Genomic DNA, 19,467 nt, shown 5'->3' on the forward strand with positions numbered 1-19,467 from the left:
AGTAATTTACCCAGATACAGATGCTAAAGTTTTTTTCCCAAGTGATCATAATTTTGATGACAATGGATACAATTTGATAGAAAACATTATGCAGACTTTTCAATGTTTTTGAAAATATTTGTGTTTATAAAATCTGAAAGTCCATACATGTATGGACATCTCTTTATGGTACCCGAAACTATTCTACTAACGTTTCACATAAACTTAGATTCATTTGGAAAACCATTGGGTTTTGAAAAAAGGAAACCAAAGAATGAGATATTTGCAATACATGTATTTATTTAATGACAGCTGCCCACCACGATACAACCAGATCCATCATTTAGTTGCTGGTCATCACCTGAAAAATAGAAAAATAAAAAAGAGACAAAAAATGACTTCATATGCCAATAGGGAGTATACTTGCAGATACTCCAAGGTGATCATTAAACATTACAATAGTTTTTTTTCCATGGATAGGCTGTTCCAATATTCACACCAGCATACCACTTAAAATGCATACCCAATACATTACTTCATTATAAATGTATATCTAGCTTGGTTTGGATACCACTTAAAACGCACAATACATTGCTTCAATCTAAGCAGTATGTAGTATTGATATTTTAGCCCTTGTGTGGCGGGAAGGGAATACGTGTGAAAGTATGGTGGGAAGGGATATAGTGTTGAAGTGTTGGGTGTGCACTCACGTTGTTGATCCAGGAAATGTAGGCACTGACGCGGGTGAAGACGGAGGGCTTCTTGGGGTAGTTGCAGCCCATGCTGGAGCCGAAGCTCACCACACCGTGAACGTCCCAGGAGCCATCAGAGTTCTGGCAGTTCAGGGGGCCACCGGAGTCTCCCTGCAGGGAAACAGAGGTACACATAGCAGTGGTAAGCTCAGGACCACCGCGTATGACTGTGTCAAATATAAAGTTGACAATAATCTTGTTAAACTTTCATTTGTGGAATTTCTTAGTAATGATAGACTGTCATTTCTCTTTGCTTATTCGAGCTGTTCTTGCCATAATATGGACTTGTTTTTTTACCAAATAGGGATATCTTCTGTATACTACCTTGTCACAACACAACTGATTGGTTCAAACGCATTAAGAACGAAATAAATCCCACAAATTAACTTTTAAGAAGGTACACCTGTTAATTGAAATGCATTCCAGGTGACTACCTCATGAAGCTGGTTTAAAGAATGCCAAGAGTGCACAAAGCTATAATCAAGGCAAAAGGTGGCTGCTTTGAATTTGTTGAAGAATTTGTTGAACACTTTTTTAGTTACTACATGATTCCATATGTGTTATTTCATAGTTTTGATGTCTTCACTATTATTCTACAATGATGAAAACAGTCAAAATAAAGAAAAACCCTTGAATGAGTAGGTGTGTCCAAACTTTTGACTGGTACTGTACATCAGCTATTCCGAAACAATTCCTTTCACAAAATAAAGTATCATTCTTTTTCCTCAAGTGGCATTTCTTAGATCTAGGTCTGTTCATCACTCCATGATCGTGAAATGACAAAACATCAACAAGCTGTAGTAGCATGACTCACGTTGCAGCTAGCAAGGTCTCCATCACCACCAGCACAGACCATGCTGCTGGTAACAAGGCTGCCCCACCAGTCGGGCTTGGTGCAGTTGGCATGGCTGACCACGGGCAGGAGGGCCTGCTGCAGTACATCAGCGATGGGGCCTCCGGCTGAAGAGATTAACAAATTCAACAGTCCAATTAGTGCCTCTATTGAATCTCATGAAATGTCAATAGTATCTTGAAGGATATGTTGAATGCTCAACGCTCATTAACAAACACTATATATTCAAAATAACTATATTTTAAATATACTCACAATAACTACCATAATAATTAGCAATTGGTTTGTCATCATTACATTTGTTTATATAAAGTTATTGGTAGTATGTCTGAGTTTTTGGACATTCATATCACCAGCAAATGAGGGTGAAAAGATGAAATAATACACATTGATATGAGAGAAAAGTGCAAGGGAAACTGATTCATGGTCAATATGACCTACTCCAGAGGCGTCCCCAGCCAGTGACGTAGCAGGGAGCATTGTGGGGCAGGACGATGCCGGAGTCGGGCAGACAGGCCGCCATGACAGAGTCAGAGAAGGTGACAGGGCTCTGAAGCTTGATCAGGGCAATGTCGTTACTGCAGAAGACATGATGAGCGACTGTATTACAGATTAGTACAGTCATGAATCAATCAAATGCATTAAAAAAGCCCTTTTTTACATCAGCAGATGTCACAAAGTTTAGGAAATATTACTAATCTCATTCACTGATGAAAAGGCAGCACTACTTCACTATCTCCAATTTCCAGTTAGATCACATCATGCATCCCGTCTGTACAAAAAACTTTGGCCAATGCATAGCTATGAGAATTGATCATTCATCCATAAATTATCTAACGGAAAATAGTTCAAACATATAAGTATTTGAATGTAAACAGACATGGGGCCCACAAGGATAGATATCATTTGGGGTTGAAAAAAGTGAAAACCCCACCGGATTCTGTAGGAATCCCAGTTCTCATGGACGATGATCTTGGCGGGAGTAAGAGCCATGGAACCCTCCTCGTTGTTGCTCTTCAGGTTGTGCTTGCCCAGGTATACCCTGTAGGTGTTGCGGCTGCTGTAAGCCCACAAGAGAACCCACACACAAAGGGTCAGGTCATAACACTAACAAAATGTTAAAAGTCCATAGATAATACAGTAAGTGAAGCAGTGACGGCTGGTGCCTTTTAGATCATGGAGGAAATTTAATAAAATAAAAAGTTCATGGGATGACAATCTTGGACCCATTTGTTATACTTGATGCAGTGAGCAGCGGTCATGACCCACTGGCTGGAGATCAGAGTAGCGCCACAGGTGTGGTGGAAGCTGCTACCAGATTGGTACTGAAGAGACACCTGGAGAGAACAAAGAAACAAGCATCAATGTATTTAAATTCAACACAATTCAAATAAGATTTGGTAAAGTCAATTTGAAGAAAAATACTACTTTACTACAACTTTAGGACACCCAGGGCTTGTTAATAGAGGGCTTGTTATTAGAGAAGGGCTTGTGAATAGAGGGCGTGTTATTAGAGAAGGGCTTGTGAATAGAGGGCGTGTTATTAGAGAAGGGCTTGTTAATAGAGAAGGGCTTGTGAATAGAGAAGGGCTTGTGAATAGAGAAGGGCTTGTTATTAGAGAAGGGCTTGTGAATAGAGGGCGTGTTATTAGAGAAGGGCTTGTGAATAGAGAAGGGCTTGTGAATAGAGAAGGGCTTGTTAATAGAGAAGGGCTTGTTAATAGAGAAGGGCTTGTGAATAGAGGGCTTATTATTAGAGAAGGGCTTGTTAATAGAGAAGGGCTTGTGAATAGAGAAGGGGTGATAATACATGTAAACATGTAAAGTGGAACCTACCTGCCAGGGCCAGCTGTTCTCACGGACATCCTCTCCTCCGACCACCCTGGTGATGATAGGGGGGAAGGTGGGCAGCCCACATCCGTAGGCTGGGAAAAAACGAGAAACACACACACTATACAATTACACTTTTGCATCACTGACTTACTCTTCCCAGAACATCATATTGTATGTCTAAGGTTAATTTTGAAATAGCACATTTCTACCAAAATGTGAACTCGTAACTTCTGCATTTCATGTACATGATACCTGATATACCCAATATATTTCAACTTAAATCTGAGAGAATTTCTAAATTAAAACAAATAGGTGGTAATTTAAGATGGCATACGAAGTGGAATTACGTGTTCCCCGAAAGTAAGATAAGGCAGACCAACATATTGTCAAATGTGCAGCAAAATCTCAAATCTGGTCAGGATAGCTTACCACCAGCAACAAACAAAGCCAAGATCACAAACTTCATGATGACAGTTTAAGTGAATGTCAGCTGAACCTGCTCCCTTATATAGCTGGAGAGTAGTAGAAAAAAACTGCCAGGGACATGTTGCACAACAAGGTGTCTAAAACCAGACAGTAAAACCTGGAAAAAACTGTGTTACCCAGGTTCTGTGAAATTCACAGTGTTGGAAAAGCTACTCTGAAATATAGTTTACCAAGCTACCAATTACTTCATACTGGAAGAAGTTAAGCTATACACTAAATCTTACCCTTAAGAAAAATAAAGCTACTTAGAGGAAAAAAAGTGATCTACTTCCATACTACTTAATGAAAACATATATCTAAATCTGAAATGTCATAGACTACAGATCAGTCTGGGGTCAGACGGTAACAGCAAGAACAGATCACTCTGGAGTCAGACGTTAACAGAAATTGGGATTTAGCCTATTAAACACAAAAAGTGAGAATTACGCAGACAAAGTGTTTGAAGTGAGATTTAGGCAGGTCTGATGAAAAAGAAAGGAAATTCTTGTGTACTTCACCCATATTCTATTTTCTTTAGGCAAAAGAAAGTAGTGTGTAGTTTAGTCATCGACCATGAAATAAAACATAGTACTAATATAACCCTATAATAATGAACAATGCAAAAAAAACGAACTAATATAGACTATAGACCTTATTCATTTAGTCAGGTTAGTTAGTCATGCAATGGCATACTAAAATGTATGAAACATACTTGTACTTTAAAAGTGCGATATGGGGAAACAGATATTTAGAGAATGTTCTTAAATGATTAGAAAACACATATGTACACGTACATATGCAATCAATATTTTCTACAATGGTTTGCGATTTTCCAATGAATTTCAAAGTTACGGGCATTTCAGTATTTCAAACGACCTCCATTACTGACATGTTAGTACCTCTGAGGTCCTCTTACTGTATACGATCATGGAAAATGGCACAAATTGCATTGGCGATTAACTAGAAGAAAAAGAAACGCACACCTATTTAGGCGTGGTGCTGGCTAGCGGAGTAGAAAACTTGAAAATAACAGAGAGCCGCACACTCTAGGAACTCGGATGCAAAAATGTAATTACCAACGTTTCGACAGCCAAGCTGTCTTCATCAGGGGATATTGGCTATTAACCAACATTCTTTTAATTATTAATAACATGTACATTTCATTACGGTGGGCCCCATTCAACTATTTATCAGAGTGTCTAGCATTATAAACTCATTATCATATGCCTTTGTTCTGAAAAAACTAAGGCAACGCCAAAAAAAGTGATACTGGTCTAGAGATTTAATGTAATAATATGCCATTTAGCAGACACTTTTATCCAAAGCAACAGTGAGTGCATACATATCGGTCCGTATTGGTGGCCCCAGCAGGAATCAAACCCATGAGCTTGGCATTGCTAGAACCATGAGATAAAGTGGTGTTGAACTTGTTTGTTGATCTGGTTTTGTTATGACCCAGGGTGACCATGGTGTCCCCCTGAACCATCAGACTGCTGATGGAACTGGGAGATCCACACTGTGCTGAGCTTTTTCGATTTAAGTGGTCACTGCACCTACAACTGCAAAAGGCCCTCAGTCTTAACCCAAGTCAGTGCCTACATTGACTGGATCAACACTGTCAGTGTGTAACGATGTGCGCTGAGAGTCGGGAAGCAAGTTCAGGGAGTGAGTGTTTTAATAAATAAGCGCAACATAAAACAAAACACGAACGCACAGAACACTGGAACAGAAATGATGACGCTTGGGGAAGGAACCAAAGCGAGTGACATATATAGGGAAGGTAATCAGGGAGGTGATGGAGTCCAGGTGAGTCTGATGATGTGCAGGTGCGTGTAATGATGGTGACAGGTGTACGCCATAACGAGCAGCCTGATGACCTAGAGGCCGGAGAGGGAGCACGTGACAGTACCCCCTCCCTGACGTGCGGCTCCAGCTGCAGGATGCCGACTAAAAAGACGATCCCGGGGATCAGGAGCGGACCGGTCACCTCTGCTGAGGCGCTGGAAGCCTGTCAATCCGGCTGAGACGCAGGAGCATGGCGACATAGACTTCGGCTCCAGCTGCAGGATGCCAACCCAAGGGATGATCCCGGGGATCAGGAGCAGACCGGTCACCCCTGCTGATGCGCGGGAACATGTCATTGGCTGAGACCCGGGAACCTGACAGACCAGCTGAGGCAGGGGAGCCTGCCGATCCAGCGAAGGCATGAAAGCCCAATGAGCCGGCGGAGAAAGGGAAGCCTGGCGATCTGGCTGAGGCATGAAAGCCTGTAGCGGCTCCAGGACCCAAAGTCATTCTACCTGACACAAAAAAAACAGGACCTGATGTTTCCCTTAGGTGAGGTGTTTTTCTGTAATGATGTACTGAGAGTCGGGAAGCAAGTTCAGGGAGTGATTTAATAAATAAACGCAACAAACCACAAACGCACAGAACACTGGAACAGAAATGATAACGTCTGGGGAAGGAACCAAAGGGAGTGACATATATAGGGAAGGTAATCAGGGAGGTGATGGAGTCTGTTACGAGAACTATGGCCGAACGCTACCTCAAGTTCACCATGATTTAGAGATGAAAATCACATCTATCACGTTGAAGGGAAGAGTCATCCATTTCCCACAGATCTTGGCGAACAACTAATGCAACACAGCTACCTATTGGGAGACCAATGTTTCTATATGGACGTTTGCTCATAAATACAATTCTAAGATAAGAATGCTGCCGCTCTTTCCTTTATGCCTTGAAGCATTTTTAAATTAACCAGCATACCCATAGCATAGGCCTACACTCATACCATAAGCATGTCTCTGATTAATGAGAAGAACCTTTCCACAGTTAAGTTGTCTGGATGTCCTTTGGGTGATGGACTGCTCTTGATACACACAGGAAACTGTTGAGTGTGGAAAATATACTACTGTGCCATACCCTGATCAAAGGCACTTAAATCTTTTGTCTCGCCCATTCACCCTCTGAATGGCACACACGCACAACCCATGTCTCAAGGCGTAAAAATCCTTCTTTAACCTGTCTCCTCCCCTTCATCGAGACGGATTGAAATGGATTTAACAAGTGACATCAATAAGGGATCATAGCTTTCACCTGGATTCCCCTGGTCAGTCTATGTCATGGAAAGAGCAGTTGTTCCTAATATTTTACATATAATGTACAGCCATTTTATTATTATTAGATATGTGGACATGTTTTGGTGAATTAAGTAGTGATGGGCAAAATCTAGTCTTCAAGTATTTTTCATTAGAATGTGTTGAACCATTTCACATGGCATTCTTGTTTGAACCTTTTCTACTATTCTTTACTGTAAGACAAAGGACACTGTTTTAGTCAAGTATCCAACAACCTTCCAATTCCTCCATGCCCATGAATGTATAGCTGGAGAGTGATATAGAAAAACCCTTTGGACATGTTGCATAACAACCTGCCTGGAAGCAGTTAGGAAAACTTTTTTTTTTAAATCAACCTTGCAGATAACCTTCTTGTCAACTGTGTTACCCAGGTTCTGTGAAATCCACAGGTGTCATGGAATAACTCTGGTTGCCTAAGTTGACTCCTAAGGAACAGTTGGCTACTGAAACAGATTTGTTGAAACCAATATTAACCAACATTATTAATTACTATCATGAACTATATATTTGTGTCTTGACCATTAAAAGTGTGGACAAAGAGAGATAAAACATATGATCTAAGTCAGAAGCAGTACCTCGGAATCTGCATCTGAAACTAAAATGTCAAGTGAAAGGCTATTGGTCATGTCACGGGATTCTTCTGTTGAAGGAGAGGCGGACCAAAACGCAGCGTGGTTATTTTGATACATCTTTAATAAAGATGACAATAGAACAATACACAAAAACAAGAAACGTGAAAAACCGAAAACAGCCCTATCTGGTGTAACAAAGACAGGAACAATCACCCACAAAACCCAACACAAAACAGGCTACCTAAATATGGCTACCTAAAACATATGTGGCTACCTAAAACAGGCTACCTAAATATGGCTACCTAAAACATATGTGGCTACCTAAAACAGGCTACCTAAAAATGACTTAACACCTGCCTCTGATTGAGAACCATATCAGGCCCAAACACAGAAACAGACAAATAAGACATCCAACATAGAATGCCCACTCAGATCACACCCTGACCAAACAAAACATAGAACATACAAAGCAAACTATGGTCAGGGTGTGACAGGTCATTGGAAACAGCTTTCAGAAGTTTTGGACCGTAACGTAGCTTTTCAATCAAGTATCAACTCTTTAAAGGTGTAGTCCGGGAATAAAGTAAACAACATCCTCACATTAGCACACAGTACGATTCCATGACATACAGTGGGGCAAAAAAGTATTTAGTCAGCCACCAATTGTGCAAGTTCTCCCACTTAAAAAGATGAGAGAGGCCTGTAATTTTCATCATAGGTACACTTCAACTATGACAGACAAAATGAGAAAAAAAAATCCACAAAATCACATTGTAGGATTTTTAATGAATTTATTTGCAAATTATGGTGGAAAATAAGTATTTGGTCAATAACAAAAGTTTATCTCAATACTTTGTTATATACCCTTTGTTGGCAATGACAGAGGTCAAACGTTTTCTGTAAGTCTTCCCAAGGTTTTCACACACTGTTGCTGGTATTTTGGCCCATTCCTCCATGCAGATCTCCTCTAGAGCAGTGATGTTTTGGGGCTGTTGCTGGGCAACACGGACTTTCAACTCCCTCCAAAGATTTTCTATGGGGTTGAGATCTGGAGACTGGCTAGGCCACTCCAGGACCTTGAAATGCTTCTTACGAAGCCACTCCTTCGTTGCCCGGGCGGTGTGTTTGGGATCATTGTCATGCTGAAAGACCCAGCCATGTTTCATCTTCAATGCCCTTGCTGATGGAAGGTGGTTTTCACTCAAAATCTCACGATACATGGCCCCATTCATTCTTTCCTTTACACAGATTAGTCGTCCTGGTCCCTTTGCAGAAAAACAGCCCCAAAACATGATGTTTCCACCCCCATGCTTCACAGTAGGTATGGTGTTCTTTGGATGCAACTCAGCATTCTTTGTCCTCCAAACACGACGAGGTGTGTTTTTACCAAAAAATTATATTTTGGTTTCATCTGACCATATGACATTCTCCCAATCTTCTTCTGGATCATCCAAATGCTCTCTAGCAAACTTCAGACGGGCCTGGACATGTACTGGCTTAAGCAGGGGGACACGTCTGGCACTGCAGGATTTGAGTGCCTGGCGGCGTAGTGTGTTACTGATGGTAGGCTTTGTTACTTTGGTCCCAGCTCTCTGCAGGTCATTCACTAGGTCCCCCCGTGTGGTTCTGTGATTTTTGCTCACCGTTCTTGTGATCATTTTGACCCCACGGGGTGAGATCTTGCGTGGAGCCCCAGACCGAGGGAGATTATCAGTGGTCTTGAATGTCTTCCATTTCCTAATAATTGCTCCCACAGTTGATTTCTTCAAACCAAGCTGCTTACCTATTGCAGATTCAGTCTTCCCAGCCTGGTGCAGGTCTACAATTTTGTTTCTGGTGTCCTTTGACAGCTCTTTGGTCTTGGCCATAGTGGAGTTTGGAGTGTGACTGTTTGAGGTTGTGGACAGGTGTCTAACAAGTTCAAACAGGTGCCATTAATACAGGTAACGAGTGGAGGACAGAGGAGCCTCTTAAAGAAGAAGTTACAGGTCTGTGAGAGCCAGAAATCTTGCTTGTTTGTAGGTGACCAAATATTTATTTTCCACCATAATTTGCAAATAAATTCATTAAAAATCCTACAATGTGATTTTCTGGATTTTTCCCCCCTCATTTTGTCTGTCATAGTTGAAGTGTACCTATGATGAAAATTACAGGCCTCTCTCATCTTTTTAAGTGGGAGAACATGCACAATTAGTGGCTGACTAAATAATTTTTTTGCGGTACCGTACTAACTTTATTTGATCTAGGTAATCATGCATTGGTAATCTACAATACATGAAACATGCTGCTTCGAGAAGCTGTGAGAATAGCTTGCCACTACACATATGTTCAAATCCAAATCTTTTTGTGTTAATATTATACTTCAAGGGGAGTGGAAAAAAGGGGGGCGGGCAATTTTATCAGTGTGGCTGGGCTAGCTGTCCTTAGCTTCACCCCCAGCTTGGTTTTCAGAGTGGGCTGACCGATGAAACATTTCCCAGAATCTGTTGGATTCTTGTCTTACCTGTCAAACGTCATATACAGTAGCCTACAGTATAAAGGCATCCCTGGTGTGAAGACACATTTTGAAGATACAAACATGATGAAGTTTGTAGTCCTTGCTTGTCTGGTTGCTGCTGGTAAGGATTCTACTTATTTGTTTTACTAATAAGAACAGAACACTATACAGTAGCCTATTTTTCTTCCCATCTTCAGTTAGAATATTGACAGAATGCTACATTGCTAAACCTATTGAAAGATTTTTATAAAGTGGCATTGCAAATGAAATACATAAATGTGGATAGTGTATTCATTAAAAAAAAGATTCATTTCTAACATAATCAAAATGATTTAAACTCTAAATGTGTCTCAACAGTGTATTGATACTATAGTAATGTATGCTAGCTAACACCAGTAGACTGAGGTTATATAAGAGAGTTTTGAGTGTGTTTGTGTCCAACAGTCTACGGGTGTGGCATGCCCACCTTCCCTCCTGTGGTGACACGAGTGGTGGGAGGGGAAGACGTCAGGCCCAACAGCTGGCCCTGGCAGGTACTTTACATTAAGTCAATGCAGAAGATGCATAGTGACTGTGACAAAGCTATCCGGTCTTCGCAGATCTGCATGAAGTACATAGGGGGAAGAGGCTAGGCATTGATTTGGAATTGGGTAGATTTAAACAATGCAATGCATCAATACTAATCGTTGCTTGTCAGTCATCAACAGTTGTTATCAAGCATGTATCACAACCATGTTATATCTTCTGCAATCATTTATTCTGAATTCTTATATCAGTGAGATCGAGATTTTACCACAGTTAAACCTTCAAGTGTAGGGGGCTTCAAAATGGAGAAATACTCATTATTCTCTACTTTCTTGTGTCTTTCAGATCTCTCTCCAGTACGACAGAGATGGTGAGTGGAGACACACCTGTGGTGGAACTCTGATTTCAAGCGAGTGGGTCCTCACCGCTGCTCACTGCATCAGGTGAGAGGACAGTAGAATAATCATGTTTAAGAGAGGGGGCACTTGGGGGCAGTCATGATGAGCAGGAAACATCAAATAGGCCACAGTTCAGAAATTCAACCTACAATAATAATGTAAAAGGAAGAACAAGGGAAAGGGAGATACCTAGTCAGTTGTACAACTGCATGCAATCAACTGAAATGTGTCTTCCGCATTGAACACAACCCCTCTGATTCAGTAAGGTGTGGGGGGCTGCATTAATCGACATCCACGTCATTGGTGCCCGGGGAACAGTGGGTTAACTGCCTTGCTCAGGGGCAGTAGTGCTTCAATTGAATATATATATATTTTTAGTCTTTTCAACAGATAACAAGAGCATGCTAGAGAATCAAAGTTTGACAGATTATTTGAATTTTGTGAATTGGATATTCAGTGTCACTCCCTCATACTGTGTTCTGTATCTGTTCTCCTCTGTTATTCTTGAGTAGTAGCAGGACCTACAGAGTGAACCTGGGAAAGCACAACCTGGCTGAGACTGAGGAGGGTTCTCTGGCTGTTGGTGTTGCCAAGATCGTCGTCCACGAGAAATGGAATCCCCTCTTCATCCGGTAGAACCAATGCTAACTTTTCTTTACAGTGGTACAGCCTAATTAGACACAAGGATGGTGAACAAGAGTAACACAGCAAAAATGGTAGTCTGTGACTGAATAGACAGCATTCCAAAAGTTTGAACTATCTTATGTAGGACGGTCGGGATTACATTTCACAATTTTGATTTGTAATACAGTGCAAAAATGTACACTACAACCTTAATAACTGATTGAACTTTTCAGTTAGCATACTTATGCTAACTGATAATTAGAAGTCTACATACAGTGCATTCGGAAAGTATTGAGACCCCTTGACTGGCTCCAGATTTTGTTACATTACAGCCTTATTCTAAAATGGATTTAAAAAAAAATGTCCCTCATCAATAGACACACAAAACCCCATAATGACAAAGTAAAAACTGAAATATCACATTTACATATGTATTCAGACCCTTTACTCCGTACTTTGTTGAAGCACCTTTGGTAGCGATTACAGCCTTGAGTCTTCTTGGGTATGGCTCAATTTCAAGTCTCATAGCAAATGGTCTGAATACATATATAAATAAGTATTGCCCAAATTTCTAAAAACCTGTTTTCGCTTTGTCATTATAGGGTATTGTGAGTAGATTGATGAAGAAAAATTATTAAAAAAATATTAGAATAAGGATGTTACGTAACAAAATGTGTAAGAAGTCAAGGGGTCTGAATACTTTCCGAATGCACTGTACGTCATGTTGACTGGTGTCTGTGTGTCTTCTGCAGTAATGACATTGCCCTTATCAAACTGGAGACTCCCGTCACCTTCACTGACTCCATCATGGCTGCCTGTCTTCCCGAGGCTGGCTTCATCCTGCCCCACAACGAGTCCTGCTATGTCACTGGCTGGGGACGCACCGTCAGTGAGTGACTGCACCTCTTGCACCATCCTCTCATCATGCTAATTCAAATGCAAACTTCAAATGAAGTGTTTGATGAAGACAGACATTGGGTTGCAAAACATCATTTCCTGGGTGACGAGTGATGAGTGCTCTAATTCTCTCTACTTAAAGAGTCGGACTTTAAAGAGAATATCTTTACCAGAGGTAACATGTTGTGTCGTGTTTCCCTCTCCTTAACAGCCGGAGGTGCCCTCCCTGACATTCTGCAGCAGGCCCTCTTGCCTGTTGTTGACCACGCCACCTGCTCCCAGAATGACTGGTGGGGCTTCCAGGTGAAGGACACCATGGTGTGTGCTGGAGGAGATGGCATTGTGTCCGGATGCAACGTAAGTTCCATAGCGGACCTTTGCAACAGTGCCCCATAACTATGTGACTATGCAAGGCACTAGCACATAATTGCAGAAATCACAATAATGAGTGTTTAAAAGTGACACTGGGCCATCCAACATGAAGAGAGGGCCACAAATGGCCCTAGGGCCACATTTTTCAGACCCCTACTATAGTGGAAGATGGAGCTGTACTGAACCTTTTTCATTTCTGGTTTTGTCCTTTGACACAGGGTGACTCCGGTGGCCCCCTGAACTGCCAAAATGCTGATGGAGCCTGGGAGGTCCACGGTATTGTGAGCTTTGGCTCTGGGCTGAGCTGCAACTTCCGCAAGAAGCCCACTGTCTTCACCCAAGTCAGCTCCTACATGGACTGGATCAACACTGTAAGTGCATTCAGCTACACATTGGGACACTGACTAGAACTGTTATTACATAACCAAACTTTTAGTCGACAACCACATCTTTGTCCACAATGATTTAGATGTAAAAGGTGCCATGGTAAAAATGTTGCTGTAAAAAGTTGAGAGAGAAAGAGAGTTTGACAATTTTGTTGATATTTCAAGTCAAGCTGCATGATAACAATTAAAATACTTTTAATCTTTGTTTGACAGTATCTACAGTATAACTACAGATGTTGTACAGTACACACGCATCATGATGAGGGCACATCTGTTTTTCATTCTCATATTTTCCACAGGCCATGATGAGCAACTAAGGCAACAGAGCTACTTTTTGGGAATCCAATGTCACCATGTGGAAGGTCTGCTCATAAATAAAACATTGAAAATAAGAACTGTGCTGTTGCTTCATTTAGTGAACAATGCTCAAATGTCATACATTGGGAAGTTACAAAATAATAAGTACTACCACACTTGATACTGAGCCACAACTTTTAAAGAAGTAACCTGAATCACACACTCAAACATAAACACATTTTTGATCAGCTGATGCAGATTTTTACCAATGAGCAATAATGGCTAAGAAACATCTTGATACAATAGAAAATAGCTCAACTATAATCTTTGAAAGGAATGACTGTTATCGCCCTGTAGCCTATAACAAGAGACAATAACAGGGGGGGGGGCATATCTGCCTATGTTAATAACTGAGCAACAAGTTAGTATAAGACTCTGTATTCAAGAAGAAAAGTTATCAAATTGTGAAAGATTCTGCTTTGAGTAGCAATAGGAAAGTTCTGTCACTGAAAATATGTTGTGTCCCTTGCCCCTTACATTTGTGGCCAGCTGTTGTGCCTGGTGTCCTTTCCCACCACAACTCATGTCACCACCATAGGAAAGGTGGCAAGGCCATACCCGTAGACTATTCCCCGGTAGGCCGTCATTGTAAATAATAATTAGTTCTTAACTGACTTGCCTAGTTAAATTAAGGTTGAATGTGGTTTCCCAAATTGTCTGGTTGAGTTTTCCAACTTGTTAACTCTGGGTGATGCACCGAACACACATTACAGTATAAATACAGCCTTGATGTGAATATAAAGGGGGAAGATACAGGCATGATGAAGTTTGTCATTCTTGCAGACCTAGTTGCTAGTGCTAACGATTGTTTTACATTTCTGTTTTACATGCAATACAAAACAATTGGAATATGGGTCAACTACATTCAACTGAAGCAATAATACAGCTGAAGTCAGAAGTTTACAGACACATTAGCCAAATACATTTTACCTCAGTTTTTCACAATTCCTGACATTTAATCTAGGTAAAAATTCCGTTTTAGGTCAGCTGGATCACCACTTTATTTTAAGGATGTGAAATGTCAGAATAATAGTGAGAGAATGATTTATTTCAGCTTTTATTTTTCATCATGTTCCCAGTAGGTCAGAAGTTTACATACACTCAATTACTATTTGGTAGCACTGCCTTTAAATTGTTTAACTTCGGTCAAACATTTCGGGTAGCCTTCCACAAGCCTCCCACAATAAGTTAGGTGAATTTTGGCCCATTCCTCCTGACAGAGCTGGTGTAACTAAGTCAGGTTTGTAGACATCCTTGCACACACATGCTTTTTCAGTTCTGCCTACAGATTTTCTATGGGATTGAGGTCAGGGCTTTGTGATGGCCACTCCCAATACCTTGACTTTGTTGTCCTTAAGCCATTTTGCCACAACTTTGGAAGTATGCTTGGGGTCATTGTTCATCAGATGTTGCTTCAATATATCCTCATAAATTTCCTCCCTCATGATGCCATCTATTTTGTGAAGTGCACCTGTCCCTCCTGCAGCAAAGCACCCCCACAACATGATACTGCCACCCCCGTACTTCACGGTTTGGATGGTGTTCTTCAGCTTGCAAGCCTCCCCCTTTTTCCTCCAAATATAAAGATTGTCATTATGGCCAAACAGTTCTATATCGTTTCATCAGACCAGAGGACATTTCTCCAAAAAGTACAATCTTTGTCCCCATGTGCAGTTGCAAACCGTAGTCTGGCTTTTTTATGGCGGTTTTGGAGCAGTGGCTTCTTCCTTACTGAGTGGCATTTCAGGTTATGTCAATATAGGACTTGTTTTACTGTGGATATAGATACTTTTGTACCTGTTTCCTCCAGCATCTTCACAAGGTTATTTGCTGTTGTTCTGGGATTGATTTGCACTTTTCGCACCAAAGTACGTTCATCTCTAGGAGACAGAACGCGTCTCCTTCCTGAGTGGTATGACGGCTGCATGGTCCCATGGTGTTTATACTTCCATACTATTATTTGTACAGATGAACGTGGTACCTTCAGGCATTTGGAAATTGCTCCCAAGGATGAACCAGACTTGTGGAGGTCTACAATTTATTTTCTGAGGTCTTGGCTGATTTCTTTTGATTTTCCCATGATGTCAAGCAAAGAGGCACTGAGTTTGAAGGTAGGCCTTGAAATACATCCACAGGTACACCCCCAATTGACTAAAATGATGTCCATTAGCCTATCAGAAGCTTCTAAAGCCATGACAGAATTTCTGGAATTTTCCAAGCTGTTTAAATGCACAGTCAACTTAGTGTATGTAAACTTCTGACCCACTGGAATTGTGATACAGTGAATTATAAGTGAAACAATCTGTCTGTAAACAATTGATGGAAAAATTACTTGTGTCATGCACAAAGTAGATGTCCTAACCGACTTGCCAAAACTATTGTTTGTTAACAAGAAATATGTGGAGTGGTTGAAAAACGAGTTTTAATGACTCCAACCTAAGTGTATGTAAACTTCCGACAAATTTACCAAATGTTACAGTAGTTTTGAACAAATCCTAACCAATACAGATGCATGCCTTAAAGTGAACTAAAATGTCAGAATATGTCAGAAGTAATAGTGAGACCAATTCCCAATTTCATGTGTGGCATTTAGCAAATACATTTTACTGGATAATACATCATGTATCCTTAAATCCACAATAGTAGTTGTAATTCTCGAACTTTAGACAAAATGGTTGTGCTACACCCTGTCCTTGAGGTGGACTGAAACGCCAGTGAATCCACAGCTGTATTATAGCCATTAATGATAGGCTTTACTTTCTTACAATGTGAAAGTACCTGTATCTTGTAATTGGGTGATTTTTTTTATTTGGCTGCCTTATCAGACCACCCCATGCAATTCAAAATACCTGTACCTTCTGTTTATAAGAACATTACCTCCACTCTCTTTGTATTTACTGTTCCACAGCCTACGGGTAAGGCCTTGCCACCTTTCCTCTGCCACCTGTCCTCTGGTGGTGACACGAGTTGTGGCGGGAAAGGACACCAGACACAACAGCTGGCGCTAGCAGGTGAAACCAAGGCTAGATTTAATTCAGAAAGCTGACATCCTTTCCTCATCCAGTTGAGGAATTAAAAACAAAAAACACTTCCCCTTGCTTGGTAGGTGTTTAATCTGTATTCCTGTAGTGTTTAAACTCTTATTACTTTATGGATATCATAAGGAAGACTCCAAATACAAGGATGTGAACTTGAGTTATACATTTACTGAAGTAGCTAGTTAGCAATACAAGAATAACGTGGTGCAACACTACGCATGACCAAGGGCGCTCGCTACTTAAAGGGGACATCAGTAATTAACAAAACATTTTCTCCTTGTAAAATCAGAGTTCACTTGTACCAAACCATAACCCAACACATTTCACAAAACTTGATTTGAACTTGAACGGATGTGGAAGGGCTTGCAAACCATTACAGACTACAAAGGGAAGCACAGCTGAGAGCTGCCCAGTGACACAAGCCTACCAGACGAGCTAAACTCCTTCTATGCTCACTTCGAGGCATATAACACTGAAACATGCATGAGAAAACCAGCTGTTCTGGAAGACTGTTTGATCACGATCTCTGCAGCTGATGTGAGTAAGACCTTTAAACAGGCCAACATTCACAAGGCCACAGGGTCAGACGGATTACCAGGACGTGTACTGTGAGCATGCGCTGACCAACTGGCAAGTGTCTTCACTGACATTTTCAACCTCTCCGAGTCTGTAATACTAACATATTTCAAGCAGACCATCATAGTGCCTGTGCTCAAGAACACTAAGGTAACCTGCCTAAATGACAACCGGCCTGTAGCACTCACATCTGTAGCCATGAAGTGCTTCGAAAGGCTGGTCATGGCTCACATCAACACCATTATCCCAGAACCCCTAGACCCACTCCAATGTGCATACTGTCCCAACAGATCCACAGATGATGCAATCTCTATTGCACTCCACACTGCCCTTTCCCACTTGGACAAAAGGAACACCTACGTGAGAATGCTATTCATTGACTACAGCTCAGCGTTCAACACCATAGTGCCCTCAAAGCTCATCGATATGCTATGGACCCTGGGACTAAGCACCTCCATCTGCAACTGGATCCTGGACTTCCTGATGAGCTGCCCCCCAGGTGTTAAGGGTAGGTAACAACACATCCGCCATGTTGATCCTCAACACAGGGGTCCCTCAGGGGTGCGTGCTCAGTCCCCTCCTGTACTCCCTGTTCACTCATGACTGCACGGCCAGGCACGACTCCAACACCATCATTAAGTTTACCGATGACACAACAGTGGTAGGCCTGATCACCGACAATGATGAGACAGCCTATAGGGAGGAGGTCAGAGACCTGGCCGTGTGGTGCCAGGTCAATAACCTTTCCCTCAACGTGATCAAGACAAAGGAGATGATTGTGGACTACAGGAAAAGGAGGACCGAGCACGCCCCCATTCTCATTGATGGGGCTGCAGTGGAGCTGGTTGAGATCTTCAAGTTCCTTGGTGTCCACATCACCAACAAACTAACATAGTCCAAGCACACCAAGACAGTCGTAAGGAGGGCACGACAAAAGCTATTCCCCCTCAGGAGACTGAAAATATTTGGCATTGGTCCTCAGATCATCAAAAGGTTCTACAGCTGCACCATCAAGAGCATCCTAACTTGCATCACTGCCTGGTATGGCAACTGTTCGGCCACCGACCACAAGGCATTAAGAGATGGTAGTGCAAACGGCCCAGTACATCACTGGGGTCCCTGTACCACCCCACTGTCCTCTCCAGCTGTGCCACTTCCAGGAGTTCTCTGTGCCTGTTCTCTCTCAGATGTTGTCCTGTTTCCTTTGGAATGCAGTTGGTTAATGTGACGCCGCCACATAATGTTGTGGCTCACTTGAACCTGGTAAGTTCTTTGTTCCGTGTGTGTGTGTACGGTCCCGCTTGTTCATTTCCCTCCTCTTCAAGAGCGGCAGATAGCCTCGAGGTTAGAGCGTTGGTCCAGTAACCAAAAGGTCACTGGTTTGAATACCGGAGCCCGCAAGGTAAAAAATCTGTTGCTGTGCCCTTGAATTAGTCCAGGGTTGCTGTACAATGGTGACCCTGGCTGTGACCCCACTCTCTGCAGGTGTCTCAGGGGGAGTTGGGATATGCAATAAACACCTTTCCATTACAAACTTGTGTGTAGAAGGACAAATATAAGCGCCCCCCAAATTAGTCTGTAGTCTCGCACCATCACTCCCTATCCTGTTTGGAGATTGGGCTCACAGCCGCCGCAGAGCATCTTTGCTCAGCACTTCATTGCACCGGTTTGGCTTCACAATGTCCAGCCCTGTGTGGACAAGGCAGGGGGTATTGGTCCACATCCAACATTGAATTCACAGGGACCTTGAAGTCCCCACACTTTCAAACAGACCGTCTTTCTTTACAATGGGAGCAATGGGTGTGGCACATTCACTTCTGTCCACTTTCGTCAGGTTCCCGGTATCCTGCAAGCAATAGATTTCTGCTTCCACCTTTGGTCTCAAGGACTATGGAACGGATGTGGCTTTGCAGAATTTTGGGGTTGCATCATCTCTCAGTACGAGTTTGGCTGTTAAGCCTTTTAATGTTCCCATCTGATCACTGAAAACGGTGCTGTAATTCTTCAGCAAATGTTCCAGTGTTTGGTCTGTGCCTTTCTCTTCAAGCTGGGATGTCTGAAGCATTTTCAAGTCACACCAGTTTAGCTATAATTTGAACAGCCATTCACTGCCAAATAATGGGGGACCAGTTCCAGGCACCACATACAGCTGCAACTGCTATGTTCCCCATAACGTACTTTGACCTGCAATGCCCCCATTGATCTC

General features: G+C 41.9%; 2 protein-coding genes across 2 annotated transcripts; one reads left to right on the top strand and one right to left on the bottom strand.

Moving 5' to 3' along the window:
- Positions 1 to 259: 259 nt before the first annotated feature.
- Positions 260 to 3,956, bottom strand: ela2 (elastase 2). Its single transcript, XM_024375467.1, has 8 exons — positions 3,847 to 3,956; positions 3,421 to 3,509; positions 2,824 to 2,921; positions 2,519 to 2,644; positions 2,026 to 2,162; positions 1,546 to 1,691; positions 690 to 842; positions 260 to 340 (listed from the first exon to the last, which is right to left on the bottom strand). The coding sequence occupies exons 1-8, from the start codon at positions 3,881 to 3,883 to the stop codon at positions 323 to 325; spliced, it is 804 nt and encodes a 267-aa protein (XP_024231235.1). The 5' UTR covers positions 3,884 to 3,956; the 3' UTR covers positions 260 to 322.
- Positions 3,957 to 10,058: 6,102 nt separating this feature from the next.
- On the top strand, positions 10,059 to 13,682 carry ela2l (elastase 2 like). Its single transcript, XM_024375470.2, has 8 exons — positions 10,059 to 10,209; positions 10,533 to 10,621; positions 10,959 to 11,056; positions 11,524 to 11,643; positions 12,388 to 12,524; positions 12,744 to 12,889; positions 13,123 to 13,275; positions 13,590 to 13,682. Exons 1-8 carry the CDS (start codon positions 10,170 to 10,172, stop codon positions 13,605 to 13,607), a joined length of 801 nt encoding a protein of 266 aa, XP_024231238.2. The 5' UTR covers positions 10,059 to 10,169; the 3' UTR covers positions 13,608 to 13,682.
- The last annotated feature ends 5,785 nt before the right edge of the window (positions 13,683 to 19,467 follow it).

This window comes from Oncorhynchus tshawytscha, linkage group LG16 (genome assembly GCF_018296145.1).
Source record: "Oncorhynchus tshawytscha isolate Ot180627B linkage group LG16, Otsh_v2.0, whole genome shotgun sequence".
Classification (NCBI taxonomy): Eukaryota; Metazoa; Chordata; class Actinopteri; order Salmoniformes; family Salmonidae; genus Oncorhynchus; species Oncorhynchus tshawytscha.